This window comes from Ambystoma mexicanum, chromosome 10 (assembly GCF_040938575.1).
Source record: "Ambystoma mexicanum isolate Mex_15411 chromosome 10, UKY_AmexF1_1, whole genome shotgun sequence".
Lineage (NCBI taxonomy): Eukaryota > Metazoa > Chordata > Amphibia > Caudata > Ambystomatidae > Ambystoma > Ambystoma mexicanum.
This window is the reverse complement of record NC_090932.1, coordinates 1,300,235,090-1,300,258,427: the sequence shown is the minus strand read 5'-3', so window position 1 is coordinate 1,300,258,427 and position 23,338 is coordinate 1,300,235,090. Positions and strand designations below refer to the sequence as shown.

Sequence of the window (23,338 nt, the reverse complement as noted above, 5' to 3'; positions counted from 1 at the left end):
CCTGCGCTGTCATAGTGTGGGCCTTTTCAATCAGTCTGGGGACTCAGACTGGCAACCCTCTGGATCCCGCGGGGGTTTGCGCCTCGGCTTTGGTTCTCCTACTTTCCTCCATTCCCAGGGCTTCTCCTGGGGCCTTTCGTGTGGCAGCCTACTGGCCCAGGCTTCTTGCTCTTCTACCCCTTCCTTTTCAATGTTCAGGATCTTGAGCCCCTCCTCCAGTGTGGTTGCCATGCCAAACAGGAAGGTCCATCTGTAGCATATCTGTGCCTGGGCCTTTGTTACCGGGCCCATTTGCCTCCTTTTTATCAGGGTGGTTTTTGCAGGTCCTGGAAGAGCTGGATTTCAATGCCGTAGATTTTCACTGGAGTTGCCGTCCTTGCTGCTAGCAGTATAGCTTCTTTTTGGTCATACCTTTGCAGGGCCATTACTACTTCCCTGGGCCTCGCACCTGGTTCTGACCTAACCGGGCCACGCAATAGATTCTTTCAAAAAGGATCTCCCCACCGGCTCAGATGTCCAGTAAGTCCTTGAACACTTATTTATATAACGCCTATACACAGTGTGTTTCATGGTCACTTGCTGCATGGTCTCGCTTAGGTCGTGGTCACTCACGCTTTCCAGTAGCCCCTTGACCCTGATGTTAGACTTTCTGTAGTGATTTTCGAGGTCTTCGGTTTGGAGCTCGCAGTTGTGCGTGGTGACTGCGAGCTGTTCAGCTAGGGTGTCTATCTTGCGGGTATCTTCTGTTAGTTCTTGAATGGCATTTTCATTGATGTCTACTCTGCCTCCCAGTTCTGCTATTTCACCTTTGATCTCCTGGAGGGATTGTGCCAGGTCCGCCCGATTAGGCTCAATTGGGTTTGTATGGCGTCTGTCATTCTGTCGCTAAAGGCCTTAAAGCAGTGTTGCAGTAGGTCGCTCGTGACTTCTTGCCCTTGAGTGAGTCCTGGTGGTTCTTCCAGACCTGGATAGTTGGAGTGTCTGGCCCTCACCCGGCCCTCACCCATCGTGGTCTCTGCTTCATTCCGCCACAGCTTTTGCAGCTTACCTTCTTGCTTCGTAGAGGGCCTGGCCGCTGGGGGTCCCCTCTTTGTACTCTTCGGGTTTGTTTAGTGCCATTCTTTGTCTTGGTGGGGTTGGTAGGTCCCCAGCCTATGGTCCGCTGCCCTCCAGTGTTGGGATGGCCTTCCCCTGGAGGGGGTGTCTGCTGGCTTCGGGGGGGGGGGGGGTGGGGGAGAGGTGTCCGCTGTTGCCCCCACCCGGTTTCTTGTCCATACTGCCTGGACTGAGGTATCCTTAGTGACAGTCTATCTGGAGGTCGCGGGGGGCGTGCTGTTGTTTTTCTGCATTACTAGGGGCCTCCTCTTTTTCGAGGCTACAGTATTTCTTTTGCTTTACTCTTGCCTGGTTACACCTATGCGTCTGGATTTCTCTGCGCGGCACGCCGTGGGTGCGCTTAGGCTGCTATGGCCGGTCTCTCTTCCATGTTAGTTGGCTCCTTATTGCCCCTACTCTCGGGGCCCCAGCCCCCAATCATAGGGGGCTGGGGAAGATTTATATTAATGGGGCTGCCTCTCCAGTCCCCTGTGCGGATTGCTGTTGAGTCCCGACTCAGCTGAAGGTTAGGGAGGGCTGCTGGGTTCGTTGGTGAGCCCCGTAGGGCCCCTCCCCAGTCGTCTTGGGGGTGGCGCTAGGGCAATCCTTTGCAATTACCAGTCTGTCTTCTGGCACCGGCTATGACCCTTGGCTGTTCATGCTCTTGGGTGGTGTGGAGGGTTTCGCCCGCCCCTGGGGGACTGTGTCTTGTGCTACTCGTGCACTGCTGCCTCCCCCCTTGTAGGTGTCTTCCCGGGCCCTGTTGCTTGGGGTCGCTCTGGGCCCCTCAGTAGGTTGGTAGTCCTTGAGGGTGCTTTTCTTGTGAATGCCCCGGGCCTGGTTGCCCTGCAACGCACATCCCCCCCACCCCCCCTCACTGTGGCCCCGGGGGGCTTCCAGGCTGTTGATATGGCCGGTCCTGCGACCCTGCCATGACCGGGAGCCGATCTTTTGGTGGTGTGTTGCTGGTGTCCCCTTATCTGGTGGGCCGGCCTCTGGGCAGCCGACCCCTGAGTTGAGGGGCAGGTGCGATGCGGCCAATCCCTTTCGGGTCCCGCTGTCACTTGTGTCTCGGTGCTGGGGATTAATGCGGCCCGCTCCTCCTCCTGCCCGAGGGTCCCCGGCTGCGTCTGAGTGGGCCGGTTCTGTGTCCCGCTTTTCATGGGCTAGATGGCTGGTCTTGCATCCTGCGCCTTGCGGGCTGTGTTGGCCACTGCCGGTGTGCGCCGAATCGTTAATCCCCTTGGGGTTGAGGCAGCTGCTGGGGATCTTTCCCTCCCGAGGCCCCCAGCCCGCACTGAGATGTCGGCCGGGAGGGGAGGGAACTCCCTCGCCCACCTTCAGCTCTGTAAAAACGTGTTGGCTCGCCCCTCATGGGCTGCGGAGCTCGCTGCAAGGTCCTGTCCCTCACTCCAGCACCTATGGGCATTCGTTTTATGCACCGCTCACCGCCTGAGTTTTCTTCCCCGAATCGCTCCGTCTTCGATTGTCGGAGGCGGGGCACTCATTGGGAATGTCTGCCATTTCTTCTGCGCTCTGGGTTGGGGGGGTCTTAGACCCGCTTATTGCCCCTTTTAGTGGGACCGCCGGGAGGAGCGCGCTCCTTGCTGTGGTTGGATCATGGCAGCCATCTTGGAATCCTGAAGTATTTTTAATGTATATTTACATTGTTACATGAATTGCCTTTTTAAAGAATGCTTATTTAAAATGTATGTTTAACTATGTATAACCGAAACCTTGAGTCTAAGTGTTATTTGTCTACTTGTATTTACGGATTTCATTGCTATCGCTCTACAGCTCACATTTAGCCCTCTTGAGATAGTTTTGGCTGCTCAGTCACACTACCAACTTGTGTAGTACAGACCTATACCAAAAGGTGGGTTACCTAATACCAAGCAGATACGTGTTGTGTAGTCTCACACAGTGTGACTGCACCAATTCTTACGTAACAGAGGTCAAAACTCTAAACCTTCGCGCACGGTTTCTGAGAAGTTGAGATACAGGTTTTGGTCCCTCCCAGAAGACGTGATGGAGATTTTACTTTCGCCCAGAAGGCCAGCAACAAAATCTCCATTGCTGCCGTTGGAACAAGTTCTGCAGCTTGTGCAGACAAGAGTGTGGATCCTTTTCTATGTGACACACCTATGGTGTTATCTTTCCTGTTAATTCTGCCTAATCTAGGGCTCCAGATTGGCACTGTCAAGGTATGCCTGGCTGTGCGTTCTATTTATAAACGAACCTCTGAGCAAACATCGTACTTTAAGATGCCAATTGTAATTAAATTCTTAAAAGGGCTCACAATGTGTTCCCTCCACCCTCTGGTGCTAAAATTCCTCATGTGCCCCATTTGAGCCACTTCACTCTTGTCCATTGAGATTGCTGTCATTAAAAACTATCTTTTTAACAGATATAACATCTGCATACAGGGCCGCAATTGCAGTCCTTATGTAAGCCAACGTTTACAACTTTCTACAAAGAAAAGGTGGTATTAAGAGTCAGACCTACTCTTCTGCAGAAGGTGATGATGGAATTGTATGTATCCCAACAAATTGTATTGCCAACCTTTTGCCCCCCACCTCACACTGGTAAGGAAGAAAAAAGGCTTCACAGGCTTTACCCCAAAAGAGCTTTAATCTTTTATATTTTTATATTTCTTGGCCAAACTGAGACAAGATGATCACCTTTTTATTTGATACACCGGGCACAAACTGGGCCCTGCAGTTACAAAGCAGACTTTATCCTGTTGGATCATTTTATGCATTACTGAATGTAAGACTAGCTGCTAAAGAGTCCACTGTCGGCTTGCGGGCTCATTCCACAAGGTGCGTGGCCACTTCACCTGCCTTACAATGGGGAGGGGTGGGGCCGATTCAGGACAACTGTGCAGCAGCCTTTACAAAATACTATTGTCTAGACTCTGTGTCAGAGCAGGGGACTGGATTTGAAAAAGATGTGCTTCACAATGTTAATGACAGACCTTGATAGTTCTTAATCCCTCCTTCAATACAATACTGCTTTGGGAGGCTATCATAAGATGAGGAATACGTGGGAGGACACGATCCATTCGAAGAACAAGTTACATACCCCCTGGTAATGTTCTTACGACTGGATGTTCCTCCCACGTATTCCTCCTCGCCCCTTCTATCCTTCCCCTCAGAATTTCCGTTCATTACACCTTTGTTTCTTGAGCGCCTAGTCTCTTTGACCTCACAAATGCAGGTGATTCTGTAAGAAGGCAACTAAAAACTGGGAACTGAAGTAACTGGTGCAGTGCGTGCTAGTTATACTGTCTATGACCTCAATCTCAAGAGCAGACGGAGGCCTTCGAGGGACATGGAGTCTACGACAATGGACAGCATCCTCTAATGTAAATAAAATTCCAAAGCAGCTGACACTGGAAGGAAATATAAGATGAGGAATACGTGGGAGGGACATCCAGTCGAAACATTACCAGGGGTAAGTAATTTGTTCTTCTAGCAGAATGGTGACCCTTCTGTGCATTACCACGGCTGGTTTGACAGCCTGCAAGCAAACATCGCACAAAAGTAAAGTATGTCCACTGCCAGCAGCCCTCCACATAAGGTGGGGTGTGCTGGTCTCGCAATATAAATTGTTAAGGGGATGAAAATTCCTCTCTTCCCCTGAACAGTAGTTCTGCAAGGAAAGTCAAGAGAAAATCAGGGGAGCCCAAGGGGCAACCCAGCAAGTGTTGTGTGTGCTACTGCAATCATAAAATTTAGATGCCCAAAATGTTATAGGAAAGGATAGATTACAAAATAAACTATGGAGAGTCCGGAAAATGACACCCATAAAGAGTAAAAGAAAGGTTGAGTGGGAAAAAGGTTCCCACTCACTCGGGAACATGGAAAAAACATCCACAAGTCCAGCAAAAAGTGGTGCGAGTCTCGCACGTAAAGGTTGTTTGGCATATAAATGAAAATCTACCCTAACAACCCCTGAAATGTTCTCTGGAAAATCTGAGTAATGGGGGCGGGGGAGGGCTTGTTGACATACCTGCTTTGTGATCTGACTCAGATCGAAAGTAGCACTGCACTGTAACACAGCCAATTTTCAGGAGCAAAAGGCTTGCATTTGGGCTAATTTGCATATACAAAATACCTGGCTGATGTTGTGGCTCTGAACTGGAGGTGAACTCCAGCAATAGTTACTAAGTGGCATGTGACTTGGCTCGAATGGATTATTCTACTTCTATATTCTATTGTATCGAACTGAATTACTTATTTGAACTTTTATTTATTTGTAAAATACAATGGGTATCCTGAAAAAATATCCTTTGGGTATTGCCAACTTTTTAGTTCTCTATTGGGATTAACTGTACCTGTTCACTAGCCTTCTCCCCTCCCTTAAGTGCAGCTTGACTGCTTTACCATTGCAACTCAGAATTAGTGTCCTTTTCAGTTGAAGCCCAGTCTTGCCTTTGAAATAAATAGTTTAGCAAGCCTCACATAGGGCTGTGGAAAATCTCCCTAACACGTTATGATGATTCCATGATCTTAGACGTTTCCCAAATATTACAAAGGAAGGAAGTGAGCACCAGATTCAGAGATGCAATGCGAAATAATCCAGACAATTCTGACGGTTTTGATGCAAACATTGTACATGATGGCATTTAATGATATCAGAAGTGTGTAGGTGTAGGCAAGAGCAGTATAAGCTTGAAGACTCTTCCGATGCAAACACAGCATTACAAATGTATAACCAAGGTGTTGCAGTTGTATATGAAAATTGAGTAGCAATAGCTGTGGTAGACTACACACATTTACAATGCTATATAAAAATGGAGATACCCCGTTGTCTTTGTAAAACTGGTAGTGAGACAGTAGACTCACGAACTATCACCCACAGATCAGATTTTGATGTTGGTTTGTATGTGTTTTCGTTGCATTGTTAAACTAGAGGAGATTGACACCAGAGTTGGTATGGTTTTTATTATGTTTGCTTCTTAAATATTTCTAAACAGTTGAGTCGGAGTGTTCAGCTTCAGTGCAATCAGGCAGGGTGGTAAGAATATTTTGCTGTGTGATTAGTAATGTCAAATTGTACAGTTACACAGTACTCCCACAGTAGTACATAGTATTTCTTTCGGATAGATTACCCAGGATCACATTATCAAATTCTGAAGCCATGAGGGTAGAAGAATATGGAGGTAATAAACCCAAAGATGGGTCTATTGGCAAAATCATTTATAAAGCAGCTAAAAACCTGAGACTGATGTTTCAGATGAGGTGTTCACTCTCAAAACTAGACCGTCATCTTTCTGGTTGTGTGCAAGCATAATCTGAAGCAGAGACCATGCGGATTGAAGCCACTACTACAATCTAGTGGCATGCGTATAGCAGATAAAGACATTTTCTTTACTGGTGAGGATGCTCCTTCAACCAAACTACAGTTCAATTGGCAAGTTGGTTAAAGGGACTGTTTTTCCCTCCTCCCATGTAACGTAACCTTTTTAATATTAAACGTTTTACTATATCAAATGTGTGTTCAATTGAAATGTTTTTCTTATTTGAAAGTATGGGAAAAATCCAAAATGAAGCTTTATTTGATTAGCTTTAACTTCCAAGCCTCCTGCTTGGAGTTGCACTGCAATTACTCCTCCTAACTGTAATTTTGCTTCTCTCCAGATGCCACCTCCTATCCGAACTACAGTTATGTCTGCTGTTCCAGTCATGCCTAGGCCACCCCTCACTTCTGTAGTTCGCCTGCCACCTGGTTCTGTTCTGGCCCAAATGCCACCCATATTACATGCACCGCGGATCAATGTTATGCAAATGCAGCACAACGCCCAGGCCATGATGGGTCCACGTCCACCTCCCATGATGGTGCCAACTGGTGAGTTACACAGGATAATTATTTATTTATTTTTTGTTTATTTGTTTTGGCTTTATAAAAAAAAAACCTTTACAAAATCACAACCGCTTGAATGATAAATTACATACATAACCAGAAAAAGAATAAAATAATAAAAACCAATAACAAGCAAACCAAGGGTATCGCTGTGAAAAAAAGAAGAAATGACCAGCCATTAACATTTCAAAGAGCCAAAAAAATGTTCCTTAAATTATAATGGCACTTATTGTGAGTACTTGTATAATGGCTGCTGTTAACATGACCTCTTGACCAGCAATCATTCTCTCCAAAAAAACTCTGAAAAAAGACTTTCCTCCTTGGCCACAAATCTTCTGAGAAGTAACAGTCTGATTTCCCAGGTACCTTCACACTCCAATAGTAAGTGTCTTGTTGTTGGTCTACCCGGGGGTACACAATGTTCAGAGTTTTTTTGTTTTATCCCCTTGGTTTCTTCTTGCCAATATTTCTCCAGTACGTGCCACATTAAGTCGGAGCCTCAAAAAGTTGTTTCTTATTGCTCTGTCAGGGAACCTTTGTAGATAGCGGGGCAAAAAACCCAGCTTTTTTTTCCATCTTTGAGCAAGGATTCGGGGGCTTACTAGACCTTGCGTTGGCAATTGTATCAATCCAATCCCAGGTTTCCAATGATCTTTTCACTTAACAAGGGTTTGAAACCAGAGTTTCCAGGTTCATCTCTATTCTGGTCAAAATTCCCTTTATTTTTTTCTCCAATTCACACAAAATCTGTGATTTTGAATTTTTGAGGTGCTCATTTACCTCATAATAAAGGGAATCTAGTTTGCCAGTAATGATTTCCCGAAATAAAGAGATTTGTTTCCAGTCTGCACAACACCCTAATGAGACCAAATCAAGCTCAAATCTTAGACACTCCATTGATGCACATAACAGGAGTGCCAAGGATTCTTTCCAGATAAACCCTAGATTTTATTCCAATTTATGTAAACCATAGAGTAATACTGAGACTACTTTAGCCGTGTAAAATCTGATCAGTGGTAGAATTGAGAATTTACATTATTTTGCATTAAGATTTTTCATTTGAGGAATTGATTGGGCAACTTTCTCAATCATTGATGAATTTACTGTTTTTTGCGGGGTACGGGAAGATTTTATAGCCGAAGTAAGTCAGTTCATCCACGCAGAGAATAGCCATCCCGTCCAGAAACCAATTGCCATAACTAACTTTCTTTTTTGGATGTTTAAAGATCAGCATTTTAGATTTCGCTGGGTTGATTGTAAGCCTGCTTGAACTGGCGTATTCCCCCAACCTATTCAGGAGACGTGGAAGGCCCACTGCAGACCTATCTAACAGGACAATGTCATCCGCGTAGGCCAGCCAGTGAATCCTTCTACCATTTATCATCGGACTGGCCAACGCTGCTGAAAACAAAGTTTCTAGGTCTGAGAGAAAAAGCTTATAAAACAATGGTGCCCCCATACAACCTTGCCTAACCCCTCTCAAAACCTGACTAAATCGGAGAGGTGGCCTTGCTCATCTAACCGTACTCTTAATGTTGTATTTCTATGGAGCTTGATTCGCATTGCTAGTAGATGATGTGGTATACCCCAATCATAACGTTTTCTCCAAAGCAAACATCTGTCCACATGGTCAAATGCCTTAGAGAGATCTACCGAGGCCCCATATAGGGGTAGGTCAGATTTCCCCTTTGCCTTTTCACTAACCAGGTTTAGGATTAAGCCATTCAGGCCGGTGGACAGTCCCTTCCTGAAACCTCTCTGATGGCATGACAGGATTTGCTGTGCCTCTACCCAGCATGTGAGATCCCTTAAGAGTAATTGCATGAAAAGTTTGCTATCGATATCAAGGAGGGCGATCGGGCGGTAGTTTTCCGGTTTAAGCCGATCATCCCCCCACCCCCCTTGAAGAATGGTATAACTAAAGCATTCTTCCATGATGGTAGAAACAAACAGGTCTTTAATATTTCTCGAAATAGAAGGTTTAAGATCTCTGCCCAAAGTTTTGGTTTATTTCTAAGAACCTGATAGGTTAATCCATTTGGTCCTGCCGCTTTAGAACTAGAGGACTTGGATATTGGATCGAAAATATCATCTTCCTCAAATGAAAGGGACCAGGGGGAGTCTATTACGGGAAAAAATTCAAGAGACCCGCGAGATCTAAAGTTCTCTGAGAGATAGTCCACCCACTTTTTCTCTGAGACTAGGTTGAACAGGGAGCTGTTGACACCTGATACCAGTTTTCCCACCACCGCCCAGAAATTCCTAGAGTTATTTGAGCTTAAAAGATGCAGCATTTGTTAGCCGTCCTTTTGGAGCCTTTGGGATCTCTGGTTGCTTGACCAACTTCTGTATGTCTGCTTTGCTTTTTTTACCTCCTGAAAATGGGTAGTCTTGTCACTAAGCTCCTTTTTTAATTTATGCAAAATACTTCTGTATTCCCTTTTTTTTCGGAGTCTCTTCATTAAAGATTGATGTGATCTTGTTTCAAGGTTGCACCAATTTTACTAGGTGGATGAATTGCCCATATAAATGTCCCACATTTCTGCGGGTGGAGTTCTTCTTGCCAATCTATTTTTGAGGTTTCCCCAAGTTTTTCGTTAAGGGTCTTCCCTTCTTGTTTATATTTAACAACTCTCAACTTTCCCTTGAGGCCCTCTACTTCTTGCACCAATCACATATCTTTAGGGTTTAGCAAATGCAAAAAGGTAAGTTCCAATCTGGAGTGATCACTCCCACCTTCATGATTTATGATCAAGCTTGGCTGGAGGCAGGACAATTCGGAGAAGACAAAGACAAAGTCCAAGGTAGATGCAAGGTTCCCCCTGCGCCAGGTTGTTTCTGCCCTTCCACCCACACTAGGTTTCGCCTGGATCTGCTCCAAGTCCCAAGATGCCAGAAAGTCTGACAACATTTTACCTCTTCTTGAGATTTTACTCCCTTGGTACTCACCACAGCCTTTAGTGGAACAGTCAGAATTGAGATCCCCGGCTAAAAGGATAAGAATACCTTCCTGTTCAGACTTCACCTTAGTTAATACCTCATCAAGATCCACTAGAAAATGTTGTAGTTTGGAGATAGCCGGATTCCAGTAGATATTGATGGTCACCATTTCAAATAGGATTCCAGTATTTTTCAACACAACGTTGCATGCTTGTATTCCCAAAGGATTATTACACACTGGCGTAATCAGTTTGAAGGTGGAGTTTTTAAAGGCAAGTAGAAGACCCCCCCCCCCCCCCCGACAGTCTGCCTTTGGCTTTTTGAGATGCATACAAATTTTGGGTTGTAAAGCCCTCAATCTGAAGCCGGTGTACGATATCATTTTGCCCCCACAGATCTTCTTTGAGTGGTTTCTTTTTAAAAAAACCTGGCCCTCGTTTGTTCCAACAGACTAGCTTCAGATTGCTTTGCCTAAAGGCAGTTTGTCTCTACTCCCAATCTATTATTTTCTGAAGAGTAAATCGTTAGATTGACTGGGGCCTTTAGCGAACATATGCATCAATAATTTCCTGTGACCTGTGCTTAATCTGCAGCAGTAGGCAAAGGTATGCTTCAATGAATGTGAGTAACCATGACAGGCTTTAAACTGTATAGTACAGGGGTCTGCAACATGTGGCGCTTCTGATGTTTTGGGATGCAGCTCCCATGATCACCTACCATTGACGATATGGAGTTGTAGTCTAAAACATCTGGAGACCCAAAGGTTGCAGACACCTGGTATAGTAGGTTGACTGCAGTATTAAGCTCTAAACCCTTCTTTAATCATGGGAATTGGAATCGTTTGCTTTTAAACCACCAGATAGAAGTCTTACTGGGAAACTGAATTGTAATGGATGCCTTCCCAACATACTCTTCATTCTTAGAGATCGCTGCATGTGCAGACTCAGAAAGCTTTTAACATGAACCACAGTGTTCCAGAGTGTCTTGCCAGAAAATCCAACATGGCATTTAGTATTCTCTGAGGATAACCTTTGGGACTAACTCTTGCCTTGAGTTATGCCGGACTGCCTCCTTAGAGTTTGGTGTACCTTTTTGGTGAAAACCTTGTTTTGCCTTTAGGTCAGAAGGTTTTACATGCCTCAACAGAGGGCTTTGGAAAACGATCCTTAACAGTTGGACTTTAGGGTTCGTGTTGGGAAATGTAACCCTACCTAGCATTTGTCTGTTTTAGAATTCTGGGTGACATTTGAAGTAAGGTACAACCTTTTTAGCTTTACTTATCTGCTCTGCATTAATTTTTGGGGCATTGGTAATTCCCTAAGGTTGCCAGTGTAGGGAGACTGTTTCTCTCATGCTTCCTTGGTTTAATTTTGTATACAGAGCACCTTTAGTGTTTCAGAGAAACTTTGTCCCCTTTTCATTTTGTCTGGCACCATTGTGTATGCCTTTGGGATGTGCCTAGTACAGGCTGGTGGCAGTGAGCCATGTTTTACAACTTTGCACTACCATGCACCATTTTTTTACTGCGTAGTTTGGTTTTTTGCGTACCATTCAGCCGAAATGGCTGCCCTGCATGACAGAATTTCGCCATCTTGCATTTTGACAGTATCCCTGCACTTTCAGGCTTTAAACTTCCTGTTAAGACCGATTTCTTTTTATTTCTGCGGGAGCTTGGGGCCTCTTTTTTTTTTTTTTAGGGGTCTCACAACTTTTTGCTTAATTCACCTTTATTTTTTAGGATCTTTTGACATCTTTTTGATGGCCAGAGGAACTCCTCCTAAAGTCCCAAACCCATTGCAACCCTTTCTACCTTGAGGTATAATGCATTGGGTCACCCCTAAGGCTCCCTGCACCTCTAGGGTACCCCATTTTCACTGTAGGGAAATTCAATCACCCTACTGTGTTTAAGGGCTTTCTTTGTTCAGGGCAAGCAAACGCGAGAAAGGCACAAAATTTGCATTCTTATTCCATTTGCTCTTTGTGAGCCCACATGCCAGCCTCCATATTGGTTTAAACTGGGTTTGACGTGTGTTGGTCTCTGGGATCTCCCTCTTCCTGTCGAGGGTTGTTTAGGCTGAGTGGCAGTCCTACTGACCAACCAGTATTTTTGTTCATTTGAACTCTTTGCCCTTAGCCCCTCTAGTGATTGTAAGCTGGCCTTTGGCCAACCCGTTTGCAATGGTACTGAAGGCACTGGCTGGTCCCAACTTTGTTCTTTTGCTGCTTTGTTCTGCTGCTTGGAAGAATCATGGCTACAGACCTGCTGAAGGAGTATTTCCCCACCGTTCATTTTCATTTTTTAACCCTTACATGACCATACCGGCTGGGTATTGTGGTTTGGAGAGATACCAGTTTGGATATTTTGACTCTGGAAGGGCTGGTCCAGGATTCCTAAATGCTCCTGCTGCCTACACACACCTGCTGGGTTGAGCCTTCCATGCTGGAACAGTTTTCTGGGCCATTTATCGCAGCATCCTGCTGTTTACTGCTGTGATCTTCCACTTGGCTCTGTGTTGCTGCTGTTGCCTAGAACAGATGAGGTGTGAGTCGCCCAGCACTTATCTGTGTTAAGGGAGTATTCCTAAACTCCACTTGAGGTAAAACTGTCCCTTAGCATACAGGTCCCGAACTCTTAGTATAAGTCTGTACTAATCAAAGAACCTTGATGGAGTGGCAGGGCCGTCAGGCTTATCATAGGAGGACGATGTGAGCTCTAGGTAAATACACTGAACCCAATAAGAACAATAGTCCAAAGAAACACTTAAACATAAAGTGTTATATTAAAATATACACTATATCAAGGGGCGTAGCTGGTAGCCGACTGGATAGCATGGCTCTGTGAAAGCTCCTGACCAGCATCGCCGTCAGTGAATTTCAGGCTGGAGTCTGCAGTCTACCCTGTAAACCTCCCCTGGGGGGGGGGGTGTATGAAGACCTGCCGCCTCTAAACCGCCAAGACTGGAAAGCCTAAGCACCCTTCCTGCATCACTATCCGCGGCTAATAGCCCCGTCTTGGCCAGAAGTGAAGAAACCAAAATGGCGGGCGACCGCTCTTGGAGCTCCGCGGACGCGGAGGAGCAGTGTCCCCACTGGCAGCCCGAGCTCCTGCTAAAGTAAAGGCATCAACAGGTGTAATGGCAAGATAGCGACTGGACCTGCTGCTAGCCTCGTCCCCCTAAGCAAGTACCTCAGGAGGGGTTCTCTCACCCTAGGATTTGCCCGGACCTCAGAGTTTCTGACCCGCCCACTGCAGCCGTGTCAAGAGCTACTGGACTCAGGCGGACTCTCAATGAGTTAGTAAACGAACCCGATCTGCCGTTCCGTGGGGGCCTGTCGCACCAGAGCTACAGCCTGAAGATTCCCTCAACCTGGTGAGTCGCTTGACAGAGCGTTTGAGGGTCTGCCCAGGTTGCGCTGTGGGCGCGTCGCTTCCTCTGCCCGAGGACTGTCTGGGAGCCATTCTAACTCCACCTCATGCGCGCTCTCCATACAACCTTCCCATTTCCCCCCCCCCTGAGCTGCCCCAAAGGGGGTGCGAGGTGCGCCAGACACGGCCATGGGCAGGGGGGCTCCCCCGACTCGGGATGCAAGCTCAAGGTGATTCGGCTCCCACTACAGGATTGCGCTCACCGGGACGTGCAGGAGTCTAACGCGACCCTTACCTGGCACTGAAGCAACCCACAAACCTCAACTACCCAGCGGAAAGGAGCATAAACATGTCCAACTGCCCCTGCATGAATCGTAGCACTCACAAGGGGACTGAAGGCTGGGCCACCTGGAATCACAACACCCTGCCCACACAAGGCCCCTAGACCCCCACCTGAACTGCCCAATCTCCCTGCCAGCACTGGGCAACTGCAGCAGCAGTGGATCAAGAAAATCAAGCTAAGCAAACAAGAGCTCAGAAAAGAACCTGCAAACTATCTGCACGCTTCCCTGCTAAACAGTGAGCAGGCAGGGGTAGCCCAGCCCAGCTCCAGCAACAGCATAGCGAGCCACAACCCGGGGGGAGACGGACTGGGGAGATCCAAGTGTGTACACTTGCAGGGGCCAGCCGAGGTAACTCTGCTCTGCGCTTATAGTGAGTCGGACCATCAGCAGAGCCTCCCTGGAGCTAGGGATTCCCCCTTACCACAGATAACGACCGTGCCCATCTCAGACATCATGGCGAAAAGCAGTGAAACAGACGGATATCGCGACACTGATGTGCAATTCCGCCCAAGAAAAGTCGAACGACGAACAGACAGGAGGTTCCACTACTGAAGGAGCCCATGCATCCGAGGCGTCGGATTCAATGCAGTGCGCCACCAAATCTGACCTTGGAGATCTCCTAGCCGCCCTAACAAAGGAAATTCAGAAAGGAACAGACTAAGTCACATGGAAATCTCCTCACTAGACAGAAGGGTGGAAGAGGTGGAAAAGCGCACTGAAGGCGTGGAAAGCAGTCTGTGATCACGCCTTCGAGCTATAACGTGGCCTGGACAGCATCACATCCCTTCAAGCAAGATGTGAAGTGCTTGAGGCTAAGCAGGAGGGTGCGGAGAACCGCTCTAGGTGGAAAATACGCCTTCGGGGAATTCCCGCAACGATAGCTGACGGTAAGCTGGAAAAACTTTGCAAAAGACCTTTTCAGGTTCATCTTAACTCTCCCAGACAGCTCTCCTCTGGAGGTGGACCGTGTCCACCGCACAGCCCCGAGACAAACATCAGCGTCCCCGCCAGGTGTCCTCGCGCGAATTCACTTCTTCAAAGTAAAAGAAAAAATAATGAGGGAGGCGAGATCTTCTAAGCAACATTTTTTTTCAGGGGTGCTGTTCCAGGATTTAGCTAATGCAACCCTGCAGAAGCGCAAGGCGCTCCGAGGCCTCACAGAATGGCTGCAAGAACAGAAGGTGCAATACCGCTGGAGTTTTCCTACCACCTTGAACTTCATGTGGGAAGGAACGCGTAGGCAAATCTGCTTCCTTTGGTGTGCGGAACATTTCCTGGGGAAAAGAGCTTACAATGGGGGCTCTGAGTCCGACACACAATCTCCGGCTCAAGCAAAATAGTCCTCCTCCGGCTCCTGGTCCCAGGCCAGTAGGCGCCGTAGACTCTGAGGCCCCCGGAAAATGCTCAACCCAAGCTAAATGGCCTCACGGCTGCTATCTCATGAAGGTTAGTGTCTTGGTGCCCCGCATAACCCACATGAAGAAACTCCTGGCATCTCTCTACACCCGTTCTATCGGGCGGGGGGCGCGAGCTGGCCTGCACAGCAGACTGCCAACACCCGTCGGGGCACTCTTACAAATTCCAAGTAGAATATAAAGCATGACCAGCTCAGAAATGCTTAGGTTCAGCACGCTGATCAACTCACCAGTTATTGCTACACCGTTGTTGCTGACTCGGCCCATTGGCCACAGTTAACCGATGATGGGGCTGGTTAGTAACCCCATGGATGAGGCTGTGCTCATACCTAGAATTTAGGGGAGGGTAAGAGAGGAGCAGTTGAGGGTAAGGGAGACGGGAACAGTTTAGCACCCCTATTCTCCCAGTTAATAAAATATTTTGTAACTCGGACATCCTCAGGCAAAACTCCTGCACGCTCACTTGAAGAGGCACCCCAGAGGTCCAACAGTAGGCCCAATGTACAGGCACCCTTAGCTGTAACTACTCTAGAATCCCATGGGGTCGGATGAAGGTAGAGATGTTTGCATTGTTACATGTAACGGCCAGAGCCTTAATTCCCCCAGGAAGCGCAAGTCGGTAGAGAGTAAACTCCACGCCTTAGGCGGAGATATAGTAATTCTCCAGGAGACACACCTATTAGCTGAGGGCGAGCACTGCATTAGATTCAAGCGGTTTAAAAAGGCCTACTTTGCCACCTCAGGGGAGAAAAAAAGGGGAGTGGTGTTACGCTCACCATGGTATCCACGGGGACGCCCTTATGCCCTGGTTGCCGGATTCACCCTCGACCGTCCTGATTCTGGGCGATGCCTTCTATGGCGGTCGGGCCTGAAAACACAGAAGGACTGGACATAGGAACAGATTTTGTTTCCTCCCACCAGCCCCCTGGACTCGACCTGTTGGCCCACTCCTCACCTTATGTCTGGCGTGCTCTCCGTCCTGCCTTCTGTGCAGGGGCGCGTAGTTTTCTGTGGGTTGAAGCGACCGAGTTAACTTCACTGGTGCTAACCCATTCAAGTGTCTTTTAAGAGGTAAGTCTGGATATAGCAGTCATAAAATGTCCTTGCTTTCCTTTCTTGCTATTAATGTCTTTTCTTTGTTTGTTTCCCCTTAGGTGCACAGAGGTTCGGTGGGTACGCTACTTGGATCAGGCTCCTGCCAGGTTGATGGACGCAGGAGCGTATGATGGATGGATGGATGGTAGGTTAAGCGCGAAGTGGGGCGCAGTAATGTCTTTTATTGCTAACCTGTATTCTTTATTCCTTTTCAGATCGCAATGGTCTTTCTGGTCGTGTGAAGATTTCCGGAGCGGAACCGGTGAAGAAATGCCCAGTCAGGTGAGGATTTTGTGATTACTGCCGTGAGTAACCTGTTTTAACGTTGTCCTTCTTTCTTTCTCCTTCCAGGTGCTTTGTTCCGGTCCGTGCGTGGTGGCCTGATGATGCTGCCAACTGGATGGAAGACCCCGAGCAGCAGGAATCGACGGATGGAAAGTTGCAGGTAAGCAGAGACTGCTAATGATGTTTTTTGTCTCCTCTGCAGGTCCGCTATTCGAGGATCGCTGGGTGCTGGTCTCTGAACACGATAAGCGTCACGCTGCTGGCTGCAGAATAACGCGAAGCACGTTCTGTAGCTTTGGGTGTGGTTTATATAGCCCTCTGTAAAGTAGTCCAGGTACAGTAGTCTGGGCTACCACACCCTAAAATACTGTACCGCACAGTCTGGTTCTTAGGAACTAGACTGTGTGGGTGCCTCCATGTTGGCTGCAGGCCTTCACAGAAAAAGTAGTCCCTTCAAGACAATGACCCAATCTGAAGATGAGCTTGGTGCCAAAGGTGCCAGGACTGACTCCAGGAGAGTCTATGATGATAATGCAAGGCCTTAGGGGCCCCAAGTGAACCCTGAGTCCTAACCCTATCTTGCATGTGACCATGCCAGTGGGGTTTTGGGTCACGGGTCGTGACAGCTGGCTATTCTATTCAGCGACAAATTTCCCTTAACCAACCTCTCAGTAAAAAAGGATCCTGCAGGCAGGTACACCCTAATGAAAGGGCAGATTGTAGAGCAGCTGATCACTATAGCTGGGATCTATGCCCCTAATACAGGCCAGGACAAGTTCCTAGTGGAGTTACTACTGACATTGCTAACCTTTGCAACAGGGCACCTCATTATCAGGGAAGACATTAACATGATCCCCAACCCTTTGAAAGATAAAACCCTTCCTCCGTCGAACCCAGACTACCCTGGCCTTGGTCAAGCTATTGAGGGAGATGGAAACGGTAGGAGTATGGAGATTGGCAAACCCAGAGGACAGGGATTACACTTTCTACTCCAATGTACATGGTGGCCACTCTCAAATCGTTTCCCTGCATTCGAAAAGTAGAAATCCACACATGCATGATCTCTGATCATGACCCTGTGTCCGCTGACCTCTCAATAACCGGCGCCCCGGCTTCCCCACCAAGGCACTGGAAGTTGAATGAATCCCTTATATTAGATGACATAATTAAAGCAGAAGTGGGAGAGTCACTAACTAATCACACTAGAAGAAGTTTGATGCCATTAAATCCCTGAAGAACACTGGCCCAGGCCCAGACGGGCTGACGTCAAATTTTACAAAACATTTGCACATATCTTGGCCCCGCAACTAACGCTCCTGTTTAACTCTTTCCTGGGTTCTGGGAGGGTTACTTAGTCCATGGCGGAATATTGGTCCACAAACAAGGGAAAGACCCCGAACAAGCGGCCTCGTACAGACCGATAACACTCATGAACACGGATGGGACGATCTACTCTAAGGTCTTGGCATCCAGATTGGGTGGGATCCTCCCCTGGCTTCCTGCATTTTTCTGGTGCCAGAAGCCAGGTTGAGGATGAGATCCCTGCAATGGGTCCTGAGAACTGCAGTGGTCGCAGTTCTCAGGCAAGATGTCGGATCCCGTTCAGATTCCACTCTTGGTTTTCCTAGGATTTTCTGTGGTGCGCCAAAGAAGGGAACCTGATGAAGGGGGAGCCAGTTTGGCAACCTTGGCCGGAGGTGACTGTAGTGACTGATGCTTCCCTCATAGGATGGGGCGCTCATGCAGACGAATTGATCACCAACGGTCGTTGGTCTCCGTCCGAATCCAGACTCCACATTAACCTGTTGGAGCTGAAGGCCATCAGGCTAGCCCTGAAGGCTTTTCTGTCGTCTGTGCGAGGGAGGAGTGTCCTGATCATGACGGACAACACAGTGGCCATGCATTACCTCAACAAAAAGGGGGGGTAGGATCACTCCCGTTGTACAGTGAGGCAATGCAGCTCTGGTTCTGGCCCATCCAACAGGGAATTTCGCTCTCAGCAGTTCATCTGGCTGGAGATGAAAATGCGGCGGCGGATGCTCTGAGCAGGCAGAGCACAATCTCTCATGAGTGGGAGTTGGCTCAGGAAGTCCTTCTGGAAATCTTTGCCTTTTGGGGAACCCCACAAGTGGATCTCTTCGCCAACCGGAAGTACGAGAGGTTCTGCTCACGGGAATTTCCTCCGAGAGGAGCCTTAGGAGACTCATTTGTAGTGGATTGGTAATTCCCACTGCTGTATGCATTTCCTCCAGTCCCCGTCATTCCTCAAGTATTGCAGAAGTTTGGATCCCACATGATCCTCATTGCTCCGGATTGGGCCAGGAGAGCATGGTACCCGGATGTCCATCTGCCCTCCACGCCGTCTTCCCTATCGAGAGGATCTCCTCTTGCGAGAGGGGGGTCATGTTCTCCATCCAGAGGTCAGAACGCTCAACCTTCATGCTTGGTATCTGAAAGTTTGAGATATAAAGATTGGGACCTCCCGGATACAAAATTGCTGTACCGTTGGCGTAAATTTTGCGACTGGTCTAGAGGATAAAATGTTGATCCTTTTCAGTGTTCGATTCCTATGGTTTTGTCTTTCTTGCTTTCTTTAGCCCACAGGCACCTTCAAGTAGGTACCATTTAAAGGTTACCTGGCGATGCTGTCTATATTTAAGCGCTCGTCTGAAGAATGCTCTTACTTTAAGATTCCGTTGATGTCTCAATTTCTTAAAGGACTGACTAATCTGTTTCCGCCGTCCCCTTTCCAGGTGCCGCTTTGGGATTTGAATTTGGTTTTGAAATTTCTAATGGGTGCTCCCTTTGAACCTTTGCACTCTTATCCTTTGAGATTATTGTCCTCCAAGACAGTGGTCTTGGTTGCAGTTACCTCCGCTCGCAGAGTGAGTGAATTGCAGGCACTTTCATCTAAGCCACCCTTTACTGTGTTCCACAAGTACTGGGTTGTACTGAAGGTACGTCCTTCCTTTCTACCTAAGGTAGTTTCTGAATTTCATCTGAGTCAGAGTGGTTCTTGCTTCTTTCTATCCTAGGTTGGATCCTGGATCCTAGGAGGGCTATGAGCTTTTATATTTCTAAGATCAGAGTGGACAATCAACTCTTTGTGGAATATGCGGGACACCGATTTGGCCAGGCTGTTACCAAACAGACCTTGTCCAGGTGGATTGTCCTCACTATTACTGAATGTTACCGATTGGCGGGTAAGGACCCTCCTGAAGGGTTGCAAGCTTATTCCACTAGGGGCGTGGCTGCTTCCACAGCCCTCCAACGTGAGTTCCTATTAGGAATATTTGTGATGCAGCCACATGGGCTTTTATCCACACCTTTGTTAAACATTATTCCCTGGATACAATCCATGGTCGAGATATGGCCTTTGGTAAGGCGGTTCTTTATTCTGCCATCTGATTGGGTACTCTAAATTCTTTTCCCACCCTCCATTTTCTGGTACTGCTTTGGGAGTCTGTCAAAGATGTGGAATACGTTGGAGGACACAATCCATTCGAAGAACAAGTTACTTACCAACTGGTAACGTTCTTTCGATTGGATCTTCCTCCAACGTATTCCGCATCGTCTGCCCCTCTGGGGAATTTCCTTTGTGCTTGCAGCTTACGTTTCCGCAAGGCTATGTGCAGTCCATCTGGCATTGGATTGGTGCCACACGTTATGGAGGAAAAAACATAAACTGAGGCTACGGGTGCCGTGCATCCTATTGATAACATCCGGTGTTGTCGCCCTCGACGGAGGCCTTCAAGGGACATCGACCCGACGCCACCGACGGAGAACGCCCTCTGCCGAAAAAGTTTCCGAAGTACACCGCTGTGGACATTACATGTCAAAGATATGGAATACGTTGGAGGAACATCCAATCGAAAGAACGTTACCAGTTGGTAAGTAACTTGTTCTTCTCCAGCATCGGTCTGTCATCGATTCATATGCAAATCCTCCCGCCTAACCCTCTGCAGCTGTTCTCTTGCTCCTACTGCCACTTTACGCGCTACCAAATCTGAAGATGGCTGCCAGAGGAGGGGCTTAGGTAGAGGGCAGTCATTGGCTGGTGGCAGTATGACCCAGAGACCAGTGATTGGTTGTTGGGAGAAAGACCGTTCAGAAATGAAATTGAAACAGATTTTTTCTTTACTGAGGATTCCCAGCCCGACGACTGGGAATATTCATGAGCATGTGAATCCATGCCAGACCCATGCTGGAGAACAGTTACAGGTAAGTAATGTGTTCCTTTTCCCTCTTCTCTCTGCTTGTGTGACTTTCTAGTCACATAGACAACCTTCTAGTTATGGCTGGTGGCAGTGGACGTGTTCTACCCACTATTGTGCTATTTTCTTTTCTTGCAGACTGTATTCACAATCCTGGTTGTGCACAATAGGGCCACCTTAGTACTAACTTGGGGGCTACTTTCTCTTTTCACCATTTCTAGCATGGTTGTTCTTTGTTAGCCCTTCTCTTACCATTCTGGGTGGAGGTCGTCCGTGTGAGTGTTTTACCTTTTGGGGTGCCTAGGCTCTAGTGTGTCTGGGCAGGCAGGAAGTGGGGGATGAGTTGTTCACACCCCTGACCTTTGTCTGCCTGAGTGCCTGAATGGAACTAGCTCCCATTGGAGGTCTGGCTGTCTTGATTGGACAGCCATACGCCCTTTCTGTATACTGCTGATATATTGCAGAGGAGTGTGTGCTGAAACTGAATAAAAGGTGAGGTTCCTGATGTGAAAGGCAAGTCGACCACTGGAAACTGAAGAAGACGAACAGAGATGCCTGCAGACCCTTAGCAATACTGTGAAGCGACCACTAATGTCCTGACCCCGTTTTCTATGCGAGAGAGGAACTCTGAAGAGGATGACTCCTTCCCTTTGACTGGTGGGAACAACCAGTCCCAAGACTAACTAGAATCTGAGCCATCTCCCAAGTCCTGCGACTTTCCAGAGCTGCAGACCGCGGATAGCAGGAGATCTTCGACCCAATCGTAGTGCATCGTCTTGCCAAGGCTGAATCCGTCCAAATCTTTGCTGAGCTTTAGTAGACCCTCCAGAGACCCAATCCAACTCATCCAAGTCCCATCACCAGAGTGGAGGACTTCAGGAATTGAAGAAGATTGCCCGGGCGAATCGTGTCCTTTTTTGGTGCTGTAGAAAAGGTGCCAAAACCGCAGACTGGCCAGGGAAGCTGATGTAATCGGTGTTAGATAAGATTTCCATAGTAGTGATAAAGCTTCCTGACGTGTCAACACCAGAACTTTTTGCTTTTACTGGTGGATTATTTTTCCTTACACCACTGTGAATGGGAACCCCTTTTCCACACACACAAAATCTTTTATTCTTTTTATGGGCGTCATTTTTAAGACTCTAATTTTTAAAAGTTAATCTCTGTGACACCTTTTTGGCAATAAGTGCCTATTGTTGCTGGTTTGCCTTAGGGGCTCCCCTTTTAACTTTCTCTGGCTAACCTTGTGAGAACTACAGTTCCCAAGGGTAGAAAGGATCTTTGGATCCCTTTTACATTTTGTTGGGTGAAACCAGCACACCCCACCTTATGGGGAGTGCTGGGGAGATATATCCGCTTTCACACTAAAACTGTAACAATTCTGTTACAGGAACAAGCTTAACTTCAGCGGCTGGTGGCAGATATACCTTGTGTTAATTTGGTGCACCTTTACCGCAGGCTGTGTGCACAGCTGCAGTAAATTCACCTAAGGGTGCTAATTTTACCAAAATGGCCCGGTCTTCTATTTTTGCCATTTTAGTGTTTCTTGTCCTTTCTGGTTCCTTCATCTGACATCCAGGGCGGGAAATTCCTTTGTGTGATTTTTATCTTCGGCGGGAGTACCCTGGACTCCCCGCCCAGGCTTCAGTCTGTGGAGGCAGGAAGCAAGGGAGAAGTCCAAAATTCTGTAGACCTTTGTCTTTCTCCTTGCCTGAATGGGAACAAATCGAAAAAGGGGTGCTGGCTGTCCTGATTGGACAACCAGACCGCCCCTTGTTGTAAAATGCAGGGAGAGAATGCAGAAGTTGTGCTGTAGTTCCTGTTAGATACTGCCAACCTGGAAGCTGAAGACGAGTCAGCCACTGGAACCGAAGAGGATGATGAAGGAAAAGCGGCTGAGACGATTTCCAGCACCTGGAGAGCCTGCTGTGTAACCGGAGCCTGCTGTAGCCCTTCCTTCTAATCGACCTGGGGACGACAACCCAGAGCATGGCGAGACCCACTAGAATCAAGAAGACCTGCATTTTGAGCCATCGCACGCGTTGCTGCGACCTTGGGGGGGCTCCAATACCCTGGGACCTCGAGCACCTGTGCAGTGCACGGTCTTCCGAATTGCAAATCTCGCGGAAACTTCGTGGGCATCCTGGTGTATCTCCAGAGTCACGAATCGAGTCGGAAAAGTCCCCTCAACAGAGTGCTGGACCTTCGTAATTGCGAGAATTCAACCACGATTTCTGTTTTATGTGCTCCTTGAAAAGGCACCAAATCTGCAGAACCACATTCAGCTGCAAGGAAAACCTTGCCCAGAGCCTTCTCTATTGATCCCTGCTTCAACGTTCCCTCTGAGGTCTTGTTTTCAGTCACCATGACAAGGAATCCACTCGCTGGGTATTTGGCTGCAGATCCTGAAGTCCTCCTGCTGCAAAATCTTCTTCAATGCTCAGGTACTGTGTTGGCTTGCGTATACTTGCCTTAAGTCGGTTAGGATTTCTGTGTAGCTGTGGGGTGTCTTCCATGATGGGGAGGCCTCTCATCCAGTGCACCCAGTCCCACTGCTAGAATCCTGCTAGGGTGTCTTCTGTGAAACCCCTGAACCCTCTTCTGACTCTAGAAGTAAAGTACTCACCTGTTTGCCCAGTCTTCCTAAGGAACTCTGACTTTTGCTATTTTAGAACCTAGTCTGACACTGTCTGTTGGACACTAGATCCTAGTGAC

At 47.7% G+C, this 23,338-nt stretch overlaps 1 protein-coding gene across 1 annotated transcript in view; it reads left to right on the top strand.

Moving 5' to 3' along the window:
• SF3A1 (splicing factor 3a subunit 1) overlaps positions 1-23,338 on the top strand; it is a 429,521-nt gene that overhangs the window by 252,125 nt on the left and 154,058 nt on the right. Inside the window, exon 12 of the mRNA XM_069619306.1 lies at positions 6,741-6,948. Within this exon, the coding sequence (XP_069475407.1) occupies positions 6,741-6,948 (208 nt within the window). The remainder of the gene's footprint in view (positions 1-6,740; positions 6,949-23,338) is intronic.